General features: G+C 42.4%; 1 protein-coding gene across 2 annotated transcripts; it reads right to left on the minus strand.

The window, feature by feature from the left end:
* Nucleotides 1–5,104: 5,104 nt before the first annotated feature.
* On the minus strand, nucleotides 5,105–17,091 carry LOC139908086 (inter-alpha-trypsin inhibitor heavy chain H3-like). 2 transcript variants are annotated; one of them, XM_078283777.1, is made up of 22 exons: nucleotides 16,952–17,091; nucleotides 16,226–16,258; nucleotides 15,990–16,013; nucleotides 15,169–15,326; nucleotides 14,981–15,085; nucleotides 14,732–14,894; nucleotides 14,389–14,499; nucleotides 14,131–14,259; nucleotides 13,654–13,770; nucleotides 13,394–13,562; nucleotides 12,664–12,789; nucleotides 12,186–12,367; nucleotides 11,873–12,058; nucleotides 10,587–10,726; nucleotides 10,189–10,349; nucleotides 9,784–9,837; nucleotides 9,659–9,703; nucleotides 9,083–9,196; nucleotides 8,798–8,999; nucleotides 8,139–8,314; nucleotides 7,852–7,963; nucleotides 5,105–7,689 (listed from the first exon to the last, which is right to left on the minus strand). In XM_078283777.1, the coding sequence occupies exons 1-22, from the start codon at nucleotides 17,057–17,059 to the stop codon at nucleotides 7,551–7,553; spliced, it is 2,754 nt and encodes a 917-aa protein (XP_078139903.1). In that variant the 5' UTR covers nucleotides 17,060–17,091; the 3' UTR covers nucleotides 5,105–7,550. The 2 variants fall into 2 exon arrangements, with proteins under 2 accessions (XP_078139903.1, XP_071750771.2); XM_071894670.2 differs by lacking the exon at nucleotides 9,659–9,703.
* Between the last annotated feature and the right edge of the window lie 557 nt (nucleotides 17,092–17,648).

The following is a 17,648-nucleotide window of genomic DNA, read 5'->3' on the forward strand; positions in this document are numbered from 1 at the left end:
CGTGCCTGACAAAGACTCCAAAGCCTGCCTCCCCAATCCGTGTCCTCTTTTAAAAAGAGACCTTCATCTCTTGGCGTTCCTGCTATGAAGAGACTTTCTTTAAGAGGAGAAAGGAGGCGCGTCAAAGACATGGGTCACAATGTTTACAAAGACGACTTTTAATCCAATCACAGCATCCCCCTGCTTTTATTTCCTGTTTCATGGGATTAAAACTAAATGAAACATAATAAAAAACAAAATTAATTTATGGCTGAGTAACATATTTCCCTGTTTTAAAGGGATGGGTTTAAAGACTGAGTGGGAATCTACAAAGGCAACAATTAAAGTCAAAGCGGCAAATTAGTTTCTTGGACTTTAAAAATTATTTAGTATTTTATTTAGGACTATTATTTAGGACTGGAACTTCAAACTGCAAATCCACCAAACAATGAAGAAACATTGCATATCCTTCCAAAAAGACTTTGGCAAGTTCTCTTGTCATTCTACTCAAAGGTAGACTTGTACTTCCTGATCCCAAAATCTGAATTGAAGACATCAGTTAATCAGCAACTCATCAGCTGCTGAAACAGCTCTCTCTCTCTGTCTCTCTCTCTCTCTCTGTCTCTCTCTCTCTCTCTCTCTCTCTCTCTCTGACCTGTTGTGAAGCTGCCTGAGGGTTTGAATAACTGTCTGGTGCCAGGCTGCCTCACCCTGAGGCCTTGTGGGAGATGAAGAAGAGGTCAGCAAAGGGGGCGGAGGGGGGGGTCGATGTGTGAGAGTGTCTCTGTATGTGTGTGTGTGCTTGTGTGTGTGTGTGTGTGTGTGTGTGAGGTGTACGCCCTAGGCCTATGCTGTTTATGTGAGGTGGGATGGACACATGGATGGAAAGGCGGAGAAATGGGAAAAGTGTGTAGATGGAAAGACATGGGAATAGGTGGAAAGAGAGAAGGGTGGAATGCAGTCATGGGACGCAGCAAGATACACAGCAGAGAACTGACAGGAGTAGAAAAGCATGAGAAAAAGACGGCAAAATGGCCACTATCACAGCACATATTTGGATCTATGCCATATTCTAAATTTCATATTTATGCCAATGACATGTTCACAGTAATTGAACTAAGTTGAATTCGGTACCTCCACAGATTTTAAACTAAACAAAAATTAGATGCCATATTTTTGCAATAACTGCAAGACTGTTACAATGATTACATAACGACACGCATACAAAAAAAGGTTTGTATTTGCAACGGCCTGAAGCCATGTTCTCCACCTACTGGAGCTGAGACCTTGCCCTTCCAGCACGAGGGTGTGAGGGGAGACTGGAGACCCACACACAGATGAAAGGGAAGTCACCCCGCTGGGACGAGCCTCTTCTGGGGCCGACCCGGGCTGGAGGGGCCGCCTCCCTGGGTGGTGCTGCCTAGGTCCCTGGATGAAGCGGTCTGGTTGTGATTTGGTCCAGTGGACGCTAAGCCACAGCAGTCTCTTCTTCGTTTTTCTTTTTTGTTCCCAGGATGCCTTGGCTAACATGGGTTAGGACGGGGTGAGGGAGAGGTCAGGGGGGCTCCAGTCGACTGTGTGCCCTGAGGGGGAATCCTGGGGAGGGATAGGAGAGCGGCGGTCGGGGGGTGGCAGCATCCCTCAGGAGCCCGGCCCCTCCCAAATCAAAACAAACAAACAGAGTGGTCCTCTGATCTAATCTAGCTGGACTAAAGCCCTCCAAACAGTCATCAGCAGGCTGCCTGGAGCAGCTACTACACTGGCCAGTGGGACCCGGTCCAGGACTCGTTACACTCCCTGACTTACAGCACTGGGACATACTGTAGCTACACTGAATTCATATTACTGTAGCTCTCAGTCATGATGATTTAATGATTAAAAATGTGGAGCAACGCTCAATATGTTCAATATATTGATGTATTGGGATTTGGGGCCATTATTCTCTGTTTTGTGTACTGGGCAGCAGAAGACCTTGAGACAAAACGTTGCCTCATCAAAGAAAGGTGCAAAAGAGTTTTGAGTTAAGCACAGGCTTAGAACAATAGGGTTCATGTTTCATGTTTCATGTTTGAGTCATTCACATAATTTACCGACGCATATTGTAAGCACATTCTTTCCTGTATACTTGAGTTTATATTTACTGACATCCAGTCGTGCTAACACACACGACAGGGGGAACAGTATCAGGATTATTTCATAGGCTCCTGCCTGGGAAAGCCACTATGTTTGGCTCTTTGAATTCTCACCCTAAACATTCCTTCAGTTTCTGTGTTTCGAAGCTTTGCTATGGTTTAGACAGTAGACTAAACTTCTCACTGGCTAACTGTTAACCCAACACAATGCTAAACAAATTCCTCTTCCTCAGTAGTGCACCAACCAATTGCAGGGCGGCGTTTTGTCAGCTGACCGACCAGAGAAGATGAGGGTGAGATTAGACCAATCAGGGGTCAGGCTGAGGTTATCACAACCACTCCAAAACTAAAACAGATGGAGAGCGGAGTGCAGCACGACTCAACATCTACTGTCGGACTCATATCTTTAGGCCGTGTATTCTCCAGCTCCACTGGACTGGAAGAATGTTAGACTTCGTTTTGGTTTTGAATTCTAGGTCATGTTGTTTTAACAAAATAGAGTGTGGATCAGTGAGTCCAAGGCGTGTGATACGACGCATGTTAAGACATGTAAAACTTATACAGTGGTTATTGCTCTTTCTCCCTCAGAGGGATGAATACAACATAGATACAACAGAAGATGAGAAATAAAGCGCACGCACACACACAAACACACACACACGTAGTGTTCCAATGCCTGCTTGTGTATGTTCATAACAGAAGTTTATGAAGAAGTATACACAAGTGTATGTATGATTGCACACACCTAAACCCAGTTTACCCTCCTTTTTATTGGCAGGAATAGAGTTACACACCTTTTCAATCTTTAGGACCTAAATGCATCTACAGTCTACATCACAGTAAGCAGTATCAAACTGATGTAGGTTATGTAAAGATAGAGGCTTATACAGGAAAAAAAGCATACGGCTTTTCTGAAAGTATAACAGATTTTTGCTTGTATTTGTGGTTGTGAGGTTTTATGATGATCATAGCTACCCACCTTTTCATGTATCTCTCCCTGCTGTTCTCTTTAGCCCTCTCTCTTGCTATCTGGAGACATTGGGGAGCTGTCCTGCCCTCAGCTGAAAGGCCTCTGGGGATCAGAAATAAAAACTGAAGAGTTTTTTTAGCATGGCCCAAACATCACTCCTGTCGTCCGTTAGTCTGCCCTCGCTTTTTCTTTCACTCTTTCTATTTTTGCAGTTTTGTTTGCTTGTTTTCTTCATTATCTCTCCATCTGGAATTCAACTCCCTGACAGTAATAAACATAAGGCCCCACTCAGTCTCTCTCTCTCTCTCTCTCTCTCTCCCTCTCAATCTCAGACTCCTTGCACCTAGATGAGATGTAATTGTGATTTAACAGCGGCATGACAGAGGACACAAGACTTTCGTCATGACGGGAAAACAAACAAACAGGACGGACGAGATAAAGTGATGGAAATATGTACGGCGTCTTATCGGGGATGCTAATTGTTTCCGTGTGGGAGGGGAGGGTGGTGATGGAGGGACGGTGCGAAGGAGGGAGGGAAAGAGGAACTTGAGAATATCCTCCTTGTGCCTTTGGCCTGCGCCTGACTTCGGAGCTAAGCCCTCTCGAGAGAAAGAGAGAGAGAGGGAGAGAAGGTCAACACCAGGTTCAACTTTTCACCTCGGCTGCCTGCGAGAACACACTAAGTACCATGGATTACACTGTGGTGCACTGCAATATCGCCCTGCCTTGCATTGTATTTCAGAATATACCTACACAGCAGATTTCAGAACCACAAAATTCAACAATGCACGTTTAAGTCCAATACAATATAAAATGCTTGTTGCAAAACTGTAGGTCAGAATAGAATTAGGGTTAGGTAGATTAGGTATAGCTATTTTCTGAAGAAAATGTGAGTGAATTAATTTAACAGAATTAGTAGTAGCAGCAGTAGATATGCAGTAGCAGTAGTAATAGCACTAGTATTTGTATTAGTAGTCATTTTAGATTACATTTAGATCACATTTTTGTAGTCAGATTACTTTTTAATTACATATAGGTTTCATTTTTTTGTCATCAGATTACACGTGGATGACATTTTCATGACATTTCTGCAATTAGATTACTTGTAAACTGCATTTAGATTACATTTCTGTAATTAGAATAAATGTGGATTACATTTAGATTACATTTCACTGATTACATTACCTGTAGACTGCATTTACATTTCTGTAATTAGAATAATTGTGGATTACATTTTGATTACATTTCTGTGATTAGATTAGTTGTAGATTACATTTAGATTGCATTTTTGTGATTAGATTACGTGTAGATTACATTATGATTACATTGCTGTGATGCACCTTGACACATTAAGTCACTAGAACATCAAAGACACACCAAAGCCCCGTCTCAGCCTCCTGTGCTGAGGGGAGAGAGCAGACCACAGCGGTGGGGAGTCGATGACCAGGATCCTGGCTAGTGGCACAGTGGCACTGTGTGTGTGTGTGTGTGTGTGTGTGTGTGTGCGTGTGTCAGCTCCGGTCAGGTGTAACTGAACAGACAGACAGACAGACAGGCAGGCAGGCAGGCAGGCAGGCGGCCGGCTGGCGTCAGCGGCCACACGCCTGTCACGACACACCACACGCCGGGGAGCCGCATACCGCAGCACCCACACTGCATGCGCACAATGAGCGCTCAGTCCCCCGCATCACGCACCAGCGGCAGCAGCAATGTGAAATATTCACACAGGGACAAAAGGTAGAAAACCAGGCGGGGGAGGGGGAGACCTGCGAGGTGAGCAAGGAGGAGGGGAGAGGTGAGGCCAAGGGCTTTCAGATCAAAAAGTTGGGCAGGGAAAATGGAAGGAGTGATGTGAAAAATAAATAATTTTGGGAGAAACTTGAGCGTTTGGGCAAACACCTCACTGTAGAGCTCTGTTTGAGAGTGGATATTTTTGCAGTTTCAACTCTTGCATACAACCTTGAAAAAATAAATGTTTGTACATCAGGGATGGCGTGCCTTTCGGCTATATCAATACTTGACATTCATTTTGAGATTTTAATAAAAAAACAAACAAAAAAACTGCCATAGTATGTTGTAATAACTAAAATGTCATTGTCACGAAACAGCCTTAATTTTACTATAATTAGGCCTATAATTAACTTTACTATCATTTAATCTATCCCAATAGGATAGCCACAATCACAATTTTAATTTAGCACATTTCTCAAACAAATTGCAGTGTTATTACTATGTAAAATTTGCCAAATTACCAAGCAAAATATTTTCTCTTTTAAAATATAATTTTTACACTGCAGTAGAATACAAAACCACAATGCTCATATGCTTTGTACGAGTATAAAAACTCTCAAACTGCAAAGATCCTGGGAAAATAATATGGGCCCTTATAGAGACACTGCGGTAGTTTTACAGCTCTCTGCCGCCCTCTGGTGGAGCAGAAACACACCTACATTAACACCTTGTTCACTTGGCTGCACAACCACCTCATTAAAAGTTCCTTGAGGTTAGATAGACCTGATGCTCCTAACCTTTAGGGGATATGGGGGATGAACAGCGAAGATATTAATGTCAGGCATGTGTGAAGAAGTCGCTTGTGTGTTTTCTACAACCAGAGCCCAGTGGAGTACAGTGGGGCCTCTCAAACCGTCGCAGACACCCTGAGCCCCTCACATCTGGTGTGAATCAGCAAAGCTTACACAAACACACACATACACACACAAACGAAGAAACAGACACACACACGCAAACACTTTCCTAAAGATCCCCTTAAGAAAATCCCTCTCAACTCCTGAACTTCCGACATGACTGGGGTCAACGCACTTGCCCTGGATCTATTAGTACACACACCACAGCCATGTAATAAGAGCTGGGGAGTTGTTACAGTACAAGGAGTTCACACACACACACACACTTACACACACACACACACACACACACACACACACAATATGGTTTGGGGTCATTGCATAGGGGCACGAAAATGTACAAAACCACCCATGCATACAAAAACACACTCATATATTGTGAGGAGGGGTATAAAGAGGGAGAGAGAGAAATAAAATGTTTGTTTTCAGCCGCTAAAAGACAAAGAAACAGCATGTCAGTCACTCCCCACCTAACTCCAAGTGTAGAGCACCAACACTTCCAGAAGTAGGGGTTAGTTCGGAGTTCAGTTTCCACCATACTACAAATGTGGGCACTCATGGTACAGTCTGGCATTTATCTTTTGTAAAATTGCAACAGTTATCTGATAATTATCTAGACACTCATACTTAACTGTTTAAGTAAATCTACACATGCAAGTAATCCTTATTCTTTCACATAGTGTACGCCTACATGTGTAGGAATTGTCAGCTGCATATTTTCATGTTTATACAGGCTAACCCCGCAATTGCTTATATTTATCACTTTAATTGCTTTATACTAATATCATTGTTTAACTTATTCTATACTAAATTATGCTTTTGTCCCAGTTTCCATAAAGTTCAATAAAGTTATCTTAACTTAGCTTAGTTTAGCTGAGCTTAGCTTGTCTTAGCTTGTCTTAGCTTGTCTTAGCTTGTCTTCCCTTAGTTTAGTTTAGCTTCTGGCCCGAGGCAAGTGATTTTGGGGATGTTCCAGTCCAGAAAAGGGAGCACTGGCCCAGTTGGCGACAAAAAAGTTTTACCAAGTGTTGGTAATGGGACAGGTCCAGTGACTGGGCAGCAGATTCTCAGTCCCATGCATGAATCTACACCAACATTTAGTTAAGGTGTCATAGAAATGTCAGTGCTTCTCTTCTGTCAGTTGCCTGTGTTCTGTTTCTGTGTCTGTAGCTCTTCAGCTCACTGACAGAAGTAGCTAGCTAACGTAAACAGCGGAAGCACTACGAGCGAACCCCATCCAAAAATGAAATATATCGATTTTTTTGCAAACGTACCACCATCACCATCTCCAGAACAGAAACTGTCCTCCAAAAATTACTAAGAAAAAAACCATAAGGATGTTTGTGGAGAGCTGGAGGAGGTAGGGAAATTGTAATATAATGTGCATCATTTTAAAGCACGATTTACCTAGTTAAACTTAACCAGAGTTACATTACTTGTATGTTTTATGCATGTAGGCCTACATAATTTCAGAGCATGAAATTAAATCCCCATTACAAACTTGAATTTTACCTGTCTACACTGGGCTAGTAATAGTTTGTCCAGGCTAGTAAAAATTTCAGTCTACTAGCCCAGTGGGCTAGTTCCTAAAATCTTTAAATTCCACTCCTGCTTATCTTATCTTATCTTATCTTATGTGACCTCACATCTGGGCAACATAAATTGCTTTAGCCTATAGTCCAGTGCATGTAATGTCTGTGTATGTAGATGCACCTAAATACTAATGTTGATACAATCAGCATTTGCTGGCAATAGCTTCAGATGATTCACTATAGGCTAATCTTCAATATCTGACCCCAGTGCAATGACATTGGCATTTCCAATTCAGACAGTCTTAAAGAGGCCTGACACAATGTAGTCTGAGGCTCTTCCATCTATGAGTCCCGCTCCATCACTGTCAACAAACCAGCAGGCAACATTTTCCCCGTCCTTCACATCCCTGCTGAAGTCCCTCTGCCAGTGTCTATGGAGGAGAGGAGAGAGAGAGAGAGAGAACTGATGATTAGGTGGGTATGTTGTTGTTTTATCTTCTTTTTTTATCTTGCTTGATGTGTATGTGTGTGTGTGTGTGTGTGTGTGTGTAGGTGTGTGTGTGTGTGTGTGTGTGTGTAAACTTTGTATGCACCTGGTCACGGTGAGCGCTTGTCCCTTCACGTACATGGTAGCTTCTTGTTTCTCTGGCAGTTCCCCTGGATGTTGGTGTCCCACCTCAAACTCAACCCCGTGGTAAAACTGACCTGGAGGGAAGCAGCACATTTCATATGAATGTCACACAGATTAATAGAGAAATTTAAGCTCCCTTGTGGATCTTTTAATCCCTTCCAAATTTAAATAACAAAGAAACATAAAACTGATATAAAAAAAATAAACTTTTGCTCAATCCTGCCCCCTGCTGTAGAGAGCTGTGCCTACCTAGCAGGCCGTGGACGGCAGGGGATAAGAGGTGGCTGTCCAGGGTGTAGAAACCCAGGTAGTCTTGCTGGTAGTGGCGTTTCCTCCACACCTTTGTGTGTCGTACAACCATAAACTTGACCGAGTTCCTGAGGGTCACAGTCAGGCTGCAGTTCTTAGTCAGCCTGAGGTCCACACTGGAGGAGAGACCAAGACAAAGAGGTGTGAGGCGGATTCTAACAGACCCTTCTCCCTGATTCATGGTCATGGGGAATTTCATCTAGCAAAATAGTTGACAGTCACACACTGAAGTTATTATTATTTTGTTTCTTCTACAAGCAATGTGTAAACTTTCAAGCCACAAAGATGAATAGGCCAGAGTGAGAAACTGCTCTTAAAAGATGTGATTGCATGTACAAGTCGATAAGTCTTGAAATCTTCATCCATTGGTTTTGCCTTTAGTTTTTATATAGTATGGCACCTTACTGTATCTTGCCTTCTAGTTCGTTCTAGTTCGTTTTCTAGTTAGTTTTTATTTAGTTTCAGTTTTGTTCTAGTTCAATATTAGTTTTTTCAAAAGTCAGATTTTTATTTTTATTTCATATGACAATGATACACCTAGTTGTTGTCTTACTTTTAGTCTTAGTTTACGATAATAATTAGAAAGCACTGTTACTCACTTAGGGCCTTTGAGGGAGGCTGCATCGGACCACAGCAGCTTCACCTGTTTGCCGTCCTGGGACACAGAGATGTCCTGAGTCGTCACCTCCAGTCTCACCCCCAGCGTCTGGTGGACGATGCCAAAACGCCCAAAGTAGGTGTTGATTTTACCATCGGGAGCAACTTTCTTTTTTCCAATAATCTGGCCATTGACCAAAATACCTGCAAAGAAATGATAGGCTTGAGTTTACCATTGTTGTTCAGAATGGTATAGGTATGGAATAGGTATGACTCTTCAGGCTGACCTGAGGTTGGGTCTCGGACCAGGTTGAAAATGATTCCTGGGTTGTCATTGATGTTGAAGCACAGTGCGTCCTCTCTGTCTGGAAGCTCTATCATGAAATGGGGATCTCCATCCACTGCACAGGCATTATCACAGTAACATGACAATTAATAACAGATAAACAAAGTGGATATATAATAATCCAACTCCAACTGGTGTGCGTTAGAGTGTGTGCTTTGATGATAACGTATTATTTTCATTAAAAACAGTAGAACTGTTTGGTTACATTGATTAATTATACAGTGCAGGCCCCGTCATTTAATAAAAAGATGTGGATCAAATGACCAGTGGTAAAATAAAGAATATAGAGAGTAGATCAAAGAATTCAATAATGAGAAGGTCCAGATGTCTTAACATTGTACCTTATGTGGCTTGTCACTGTAATGATTTTTGTTCATTTCTCAAAAAAAAGAAAAAGAAAACAACTGTTTTTGTCTTAACACTTTTCTCCAAATTCTATATGTACACATTTAAGCAAAACCAGCAGCGTGTAATGACATCATGTGATGCTTAAAGAGATGTGGTGAAGACAGCTTACCATGATATGACTGACTGCGGAACTTAGCAGAATGACTCAAGAAACCTGTAATCAAAAACAGTGAACAATACAGTGTGTCTGTAAATATGTTCAGACCAAAATGAGGAATATGGAGTATGTTATACCAGTGTGTTGAGAGTGACTCATCGCGCCACGTCTCTCTGCTTTCTGTCGCTGGTCTGTCAAACAGCACAGGGGGGAAAACAGTTAGAAAACGTACAATCAAAACTTGCATGACAGACTGCTGACACAACTCGGTAAAACACAGGTTTGACTAGCATTCAACAGACTACTGCTAATGTAACTATACATGCAAACAGGGAAAGATATTATCATTAGCCACCAGCCGCATCTTTGGCAAATTTGTGGCTTGTAAATCTGTCACTTCTACTGGTCAGATAACCAACCTCTGCTCAATCAGTCTTTTCTATTCTAGACACTATTTCGGCTAAGAACTAAAGCATGACCAGTTTAAAAAAAAGTCTCATGCTCTGTCCCTGTCCTCTCTTGACCCGCTCCATCTCCCCTACCCTCGGTCAGCTTGTCAGCGATGAGGTGGGTGCCTGGTCCGTCCTCAGTCTCAGGCTTGGTGATCACCATGGAGGTGAGAGGGGTGACGAAGCTGTACTGCAGGGACATTTCCATGGCCTTGGCTGCAGCACTGTCTCTGTCCTGCTGAGTACCAACCTCACTGGGAGAAAAGAAGAAAAAGATTCCTTCAGTAATGGAGTAGGTTCATTTTTTTTAATAATGAAGTAGATAATCCTGTAGATGACATAGAATAAAAAGTCTCCGCCATCAAAAAATATCTTAACAATTTCTTGGAGCAATCCCCATTAGGCATTGTGAATCAGATTCTTTCATAGAGGAACTTTCCCTAGATCTTAGTGCAGACATAGATACGATTTTAGAGTCCATTTAGATAAACCTCTTCTCCAGCAGCTGTTGGATGGTGAGGTAGGCCCACAGACGCTCTGTGAAGTCCCCAAAGATGTACTCCTCCTCTGGGTAGATCACACCCCAGTCTGCGGCGCTGGCCTGGCCCTGCACCTGGAAGTCCTCCTCAGGCTAGAGCAAGGGAAGAGATAAAATTAGAGGTAACAACTGGAGATGAATTGAAAGGAGAGGAGAGGCGGTAAGAAAACAAGGGGCTAGAAGAGAGCATACAGGTTTTGTGATCATGGTTCTCTGGGGGTGATGGAGACACATCAGTCTGGGGCAGACCCTCTTGTAACCAGTTTGTTCAAGCTTTATGTCTATCATATGTATAGAAACTTTGCAGGTGTTTTCTGTGTACAATGGATGAGAAGTTGTACATTTTTGTTTTGGGAAACACTCCCAACCATAGGGGGCAGTCAAGTTAACCTTGGTTGGTGGCTCTCACAATCAGGTACAAGCTCACAAGTGATATGCATATCAGATGTGTTTTGAGTCAGTTCAAAATCCATTCCAACTTATCTTACTCACCTCACCTCAGCTAACCATTGTTTCAGGACTACAACAACATCCCACCTACAATTTGACCCCACCACGACATGACCTAACAGCATATCTTAAAAATGTATTTGAAACTGCTGAACCAACAGGTTTATATTGAGTTTCAGACAGACCCACTAAAGCATGTTCAGATGCAGTAATTGATCATGTTGGGGGACAGGAAAGCCTAAGGTTCTTACCAAAAGTGCAACACATACCTGATGTAAGCTACAAACAGACTTTGGTCTAGTGGCTAGGATTCATTGCTATCACCGCTGCAGTGAAGGCCCATACATACATCTTGTTCGTATGTATCTCCTCATGTATACAAGCTGCAAACTTTGCCAAACCAATATAAACCTGACTGGTGAGGGATTGTATTAAAGTATCATAAATCTCCATATACCTCATGTATGACATGTTAAGCAGTTGGAGTGGTTTAGTACACTGAAATATATTATTGCATTCTGTGCTTGTCCTCTAAGCACAATGAAACAGTGTTTCCATAGATAGATACCAATCACTCTACCTGTATAGTTCAATAGCTCAAAGCCGATCATGGCACCAATGTTGAGAGGTTTGTTTCCCACAAGGGCCACCCATACATTCATGGCACTATGAGGTGCTTTGGATAAAAGTGGACCCGAAATGGCATATGTAAAAATGCTTGGAGCTTGTGTCATCCATTCACACTGTATTATTATTTTTTAAATTGACCTCATGTTGCCCCTCTCTCACCCCTTTGGCAAACACTTCCACCAGGAAGTTGACTATGTCACTGTCGCTCAGCCGACCGGCCACCACAATCTCTGAGCCGTTGAACAACTGGCTGAAGTGGCTGGTGGTCAAGAAGTCCACTGCATTGTCAGGGTAACGCAGGTCCACCTCTGAGAGCAGAGGGCTGGCCACCTCCTCATAGAAACCCTGGGACAAACACACACACAGAAAATCATATAATATTTCATCTCCAAATTTAACTAGAGGTGCAAACAATATTCCCCTCTTCTATTCATCCATCTTTTCATCCAAGTATTTGGTTCCATCACTCCACCTGGAGTTGAATGGTCGCATCTGAGGCCTCGTAGATTCTGCGGGCCACTCCCTTGTTTTGTTTGGCCATCACATCCAGGAAGGAGTAATCCACATCGTTTCCAAAGCCCAAACAGAACAGAGACATGTTCCCACCAACAGCACGATGCACATTCTCCTGGATCCTTTGGAGGTTTGTCTCTCCTAAACGCACACAGAGTAACACAAATGTATTGTACAGTATATAATGGTGCACTGAAAACCTTACGACCCCAATAAGAGATTTTCTGAACATAACCCACATATATTTTTTTAAAACAGTGTCAGCCTTTTGCAGCTTTACCAGCTGGTGAATCCAACTGCAACATTTACAAACCTAAAACCCATGTTGAGTTATTGCACTCTGTCAACACATAGTGTCTGAAGAGCTTTGACAATCTCTTTGAGAGGTTTTAGGATTCTGCCTTAAATGTTCTTAAAATTGAGGACAGTTAGCTCACCTCGATTTGGCATTCCGTCAGTCAGTAAAATGATCATGTCCACACTCCTCTCTGGTAGCTTCTGGTCTTGCCTGTCTTTTACCAGCATGTTCACCGCCCTCAACACCGCATCATTGATATTGGTGCCTGAAAGGAAATTGACACATTGAGTTGGTATGTATGATGTTCAAGGACAAAACATTAAGTGTAGATCACCCTTATTATCATCACACTTTCCCTGCTCGCAGTGTCTTTGTCATTCAAAAGTCAAGTTACACAGGGAGGGCCAGAGGTGGGACAGCATAACATGAAAAGACTGGAGCCCATGCCGTGATTTATTGAAATTAGCACGCATACAAACAGAGCTGCTGTCTTTTTGCTCTGCTATGGTTCAGCTGAGATTTTTTTCCTCAGATTTAGAGGAAATGTGTTTGTGTACACAAAATACGGCTTGACTGCCAACTGTACTCCTTTCACAAGTTGTTAGAAGGAAAAAGAAGCACATAGTTCACACATTTTTAACACATGAAAGTCAGCAAAATGGCACAGTTATCATTTCCTGGCCTCAGCAATATTCTCCTCTGTAGCTTTGTAAGTCAGGTGTTAATTTCAGATGTATATGCAGTATAATGTTTATGGTGTTGAGCATCAACCAATGGACACTTTCATTGAAAGACAAAGATACTCAACTAAGTAGAGAGCGAACAAGGGCATTTGGCATAAAGGTAGATATCACTTGTTTGACACTTACCTCCATTGTGTTTTATTTTTCTTACATACGCCATGGCTTGAGCCACATTCTCCTTGGTTGCCTTGGTCAGAGAGTCCTTCCAGGTGATAGTGGTATCATCAAACTGGATGAGAGCAAAGTAGTCTGCCTCGTGGAGGTCTTTCAGGATGGCAAGCAATGCCTCCCAGGTCTACAAGGGTCCACAAGTTCACAGATCAAAATGTACATGCAGGGATGCGCACACTGTTCACCTAAACACAAGTGTCCATAGAATCTCTCACCTGTCGAATCTTTGCTCCGGCCATTGAGCCACTCCTGTCAATTGCAAACACCACATTCTTTGGGACTCTGGGTAAGTCAGGAGGTGCGAAGAAGTGCACAAAGTATCCATTCACAATCTGAAGGAAAATAAAATATTTAAGACAAAATGTGTTATATGGCACAGGGTTAGAGCTAAGGTATACACACCTCCAAACAGCTGGACAAGTAACTGGTTAATTTGACAAAGGTGTTGAGAGGTTTATGTCCTTTGTTCTTAATATTGATATTATGAAAACCCCATGTTTCAACAGAGAGTGCATTCAACAGGGTTGCAAGGCCATTTCCTTCCAAGCACCTAATTCAGTATGATCAGTGAAAGGTGGGATTAATGTTTCTGTTCCTGTCAGTGAACCACCTTGCTCTCTCATAACTTTGTGTATCAGGCTCTATAATGTAATAAAACTCATTCTTATGTGCAGCTCTGAGTGTAACCTGACCTGAATGTCCCCTAGGCTCTTTGCCCGGTTCACATCGTACTTGATGACGAAATCTCCTTCGAGCAGTGTGCCATCACATCCTGGACACTTCCTCTGCTGGTCCAATGTCGGTGAGAAAGAGATGTGTGCCTGACAAAGCGATTGCAGTACATTCAGTTTTATATCAAATCTTTAACAGTTTCTGTATGCTGGTTGGGCTCTTAATTTCATTAAACATGGAGAAAGGGGTGGAGATGGAGCCAGGAGTAGGAGACAAACCTTTGTGTTTGTGACGGTTTTCTCCACCAGAGGGAGCAGCTCATTGGATAGGAAGGTTCCATAGGCATCAACAAATGCAATGCCCTGGGGCTCATAGATATCTGCCACAATCTGTACACACACACACACACACACACACACACACACACACACACACACACACACACACGCATGTACGCACACAGGTAGGCAGATAAAATGTGGAATTATGGTGCAAGGTCTCATTCATGTTTACAGAACTCCTTCACACTATTCATACCAAACTTTGGAGTAGCCAGCAGTTCCCAGTTTCACTTGACTAGTATGTCATTATCATGAAAAGTGAGACGAAGGTATGTTCAACCTGAAAGTTCTGGACCAGCTGTTTAGGTTTAACCCGGGTCAGAATCTCATACTGGCCCAGTTTCCTCTGAAGGAGCTCCTCATAGGTCAGAATGAAAGCCACGTTGCTATTGGCTGCAATGTTGACAGACACAGAGAACTTCTCCATCTTTCTTCCCGAAGCCCTGTAAGAAATGTACTAGTCATTTTAATGTGAGATTCACTCCACCCCATGTTTAAGTCACCTTTTAATCGTTTCAGGTCGACATACTTGACCAGTCCAGCAGTCTGTCCTGTGGAAACAGCCTTCTGGTACTCCTTGTTGGCTTTCTCTTTCTCCTTCACCTCCCCAACATAGACCTGACTCTCAATCTCCCTGGGAAGGCAAAAGAACAGTTAACAAAGATGGAGGAAGACACATACTACTTGACAAAAATACTGAGTTTTTTTTTTACTAACATGCTGAAGTTGGTGATGAAAGCGGTCTTGGGCAGCTCCACTTCAAAGAAGATTTCCTGGGAGGAGTTGGCCTTGTTCAGAGCCTTTGAGGTCATGACTGTGTAAGCAAAACGAGACGCCACTGTACAGTCCATTGTGACGCTGTACACCTCCACTGTCTGAGAGGATGGACGGAGAGCAAGGAGTGTGAGAAATACATACTTGTGACTTCTGACATAGTTGGTGAGCTTGTCAGGGAACACACTGAGTAAAGGCGCTACATGTAGCATTTTAACATCAATAAATTACCACATTCATTTTGAGACATCAGTATAATTACCATGAACAAACAAGATCATCGCAAGAAAACTGGCGGCCTCTATCGGCCTCTGCACTGCATTTTACATTGTGTGCCACCGGATCGGATTTAGCGGGAAAAACTGTTCTTCCAGCAGAAATAAAGCTTTCGGAGTTTCTGGCAATGGAAGGTGGTGAATAAGTGAAAAGTTGATGTGGAAATATCACCTCCAACATGTTTATCCTCTTCAGTAAAGCCAAAGAGAAAACAAACGCATGCGAAGGGAGGGGAAGGAGGATAAATAGCAGCATCATCAACAGGCGGAAACGGGTTTTATGAGAAATGTCTTAATTTTGAGAAACACAAGCACTAACAAAACTGTAATATTGTTACTACTATCAATCATCTCGATCATGATCTCATTAATTATACCAAGGTATCACAATTAATTTGACAATGATACATTGTTTAAAAATGCTACATATAACACAGACAGATCACTCTATATATTTGAATACTGCATCAATAAGAATCAGTTCCTTACTTTTTCATCGTTTGTGCTTCTTTTCTGTAGAAAAAAGAAAGAGATTAAACTACACTGTTTATTTTGACAATCTATCAACGTCTTTATCTTTGAGTTTTGGAGACAATATGAGAGTGAGATTTGAGCCAGAAACTGAGTAAAAAAATAATAACCACACCACAGAATGAAACACCAGCAAGACAGTAGCCTACAGTGAGCTATTTGTTTGTTAGTGTAGTATAGTTCAAGTTCAGTACCTTTATTGACCTGGCACCCATTGCACCCATCTCCTGGAACACAACAAAGTATGACTGGTTATCAGAAAAAGAAATGCATGATTGCAAGGAGCCGTGCACTGAACATGTTGCCAGTTGTCATCACTGAACTTTAAATTGCCCTGTATGATCATATGATTATATGAAAGATTTACATTCTCAAAAAAAATTATTACAATAATACCCAAATGGTCATAACCAGAATTCTGCATGCATGAATTAAAGTAAAAATACACACTCGGATACACTGTTACATATCATCAATCTGTGATGTTCAATGCATGCTGTGATGTGTTGCAATTTGCTTTTTTGGTGCACCCACCTCCCCTCAGCCTGCCTTGTCTTTCCTATGTTTCCCAGAATGACATGTCATACAGAACAGAGTCAAACAGTGTGTCCAGTACTGTGACGTCTTTTTCCTTGGATTTTCTATTGATGCAGTTTGAGTTTCTGTAGGTGGCGCTCTTTTATTTTTCTGTTCAGTCATGGTGGCTATCACTGCTCATGCTAACTACCCAGTTCTTCTTCTGTTTATTTCTAACAAACCGCTGTTGCTGCTGCTGCCAGAAACATAAAACACATCACTTCCTGTGCCCCAGAGGATTTTTAGGTTGAATCACTACTGTGTTATACCAATTGACGATAGAGAATAACAAAACGTGCATTTATTTATATGAAAAAGCTGTAGCAGATTATTACTTTAATTACCTGAGTTAAAGCATCACTCCGGGAGATGATCAGAGCGCCCTGGGCCTGAGCTGGAAGCCAGAGGCAGACACACACCCACAGCAGCAGCACTTTCCACACCACAGGCATGCCTGAAAAACATGGAGGCCTTTCTCCTGGCATGGCTGAAACCGAGTGTGGAGAGAATCCTAGGCATGCGGGAATAACATCTACCCATAACAGCTTTACTCCGCCCATGTTCTGGGCTCCAGGAGGAGGGACCCTTTGTTTCTGTAACTCTTTGTTTGTGTGTGTGTGTGTGTGTGTGTGTGTGTGCGTGTGTGTGTGCGTGTGCGTGTGCGTGTGTGCGTGCGTGCTCTGGTAAATTGGTGTGTGTGATTGAGTAAGAATGTCCAGAAGATGATCCAACAAACTGGTTCTACAATGTTCTACATTTTGCTGCTGAAACCACACACTCCTTCACCAGCAGCAGTTCTGCTCTACCAGTCTGGACTTGTTTGTGTTTTTATGTGTGTGTTTTACTGCATCCTGTTTTCAGGATCTACACATTTTTTTTTTTCACTCTACATGCTGAGAGGTAAGCATGGCTCATCATCAGGAGGTGTGGACCACCAAATTGCACAGAACTGTAACTACTATCAGTGATGACATTTCCAGTAATAAATCCACCATGCCCCCTTTGGGCCAATCAACATGAAAATGTAATCAGTTCTTCCTT

This window comes from Centroberyx gerrardi, chromosome 5 (assembly GCF_048128805.1).
Source record: "Centroberyx gerrardi isolate f3 chromosome 5, fCenGer3.hap1.cur.20231027, whole genome shotgun sequence".
NCBI lineage: Eukaryota > Metazoa > Chordata > Actinopteri > Beryciformes > Berycidae > Centroberyx > Centroberyx gerrardi.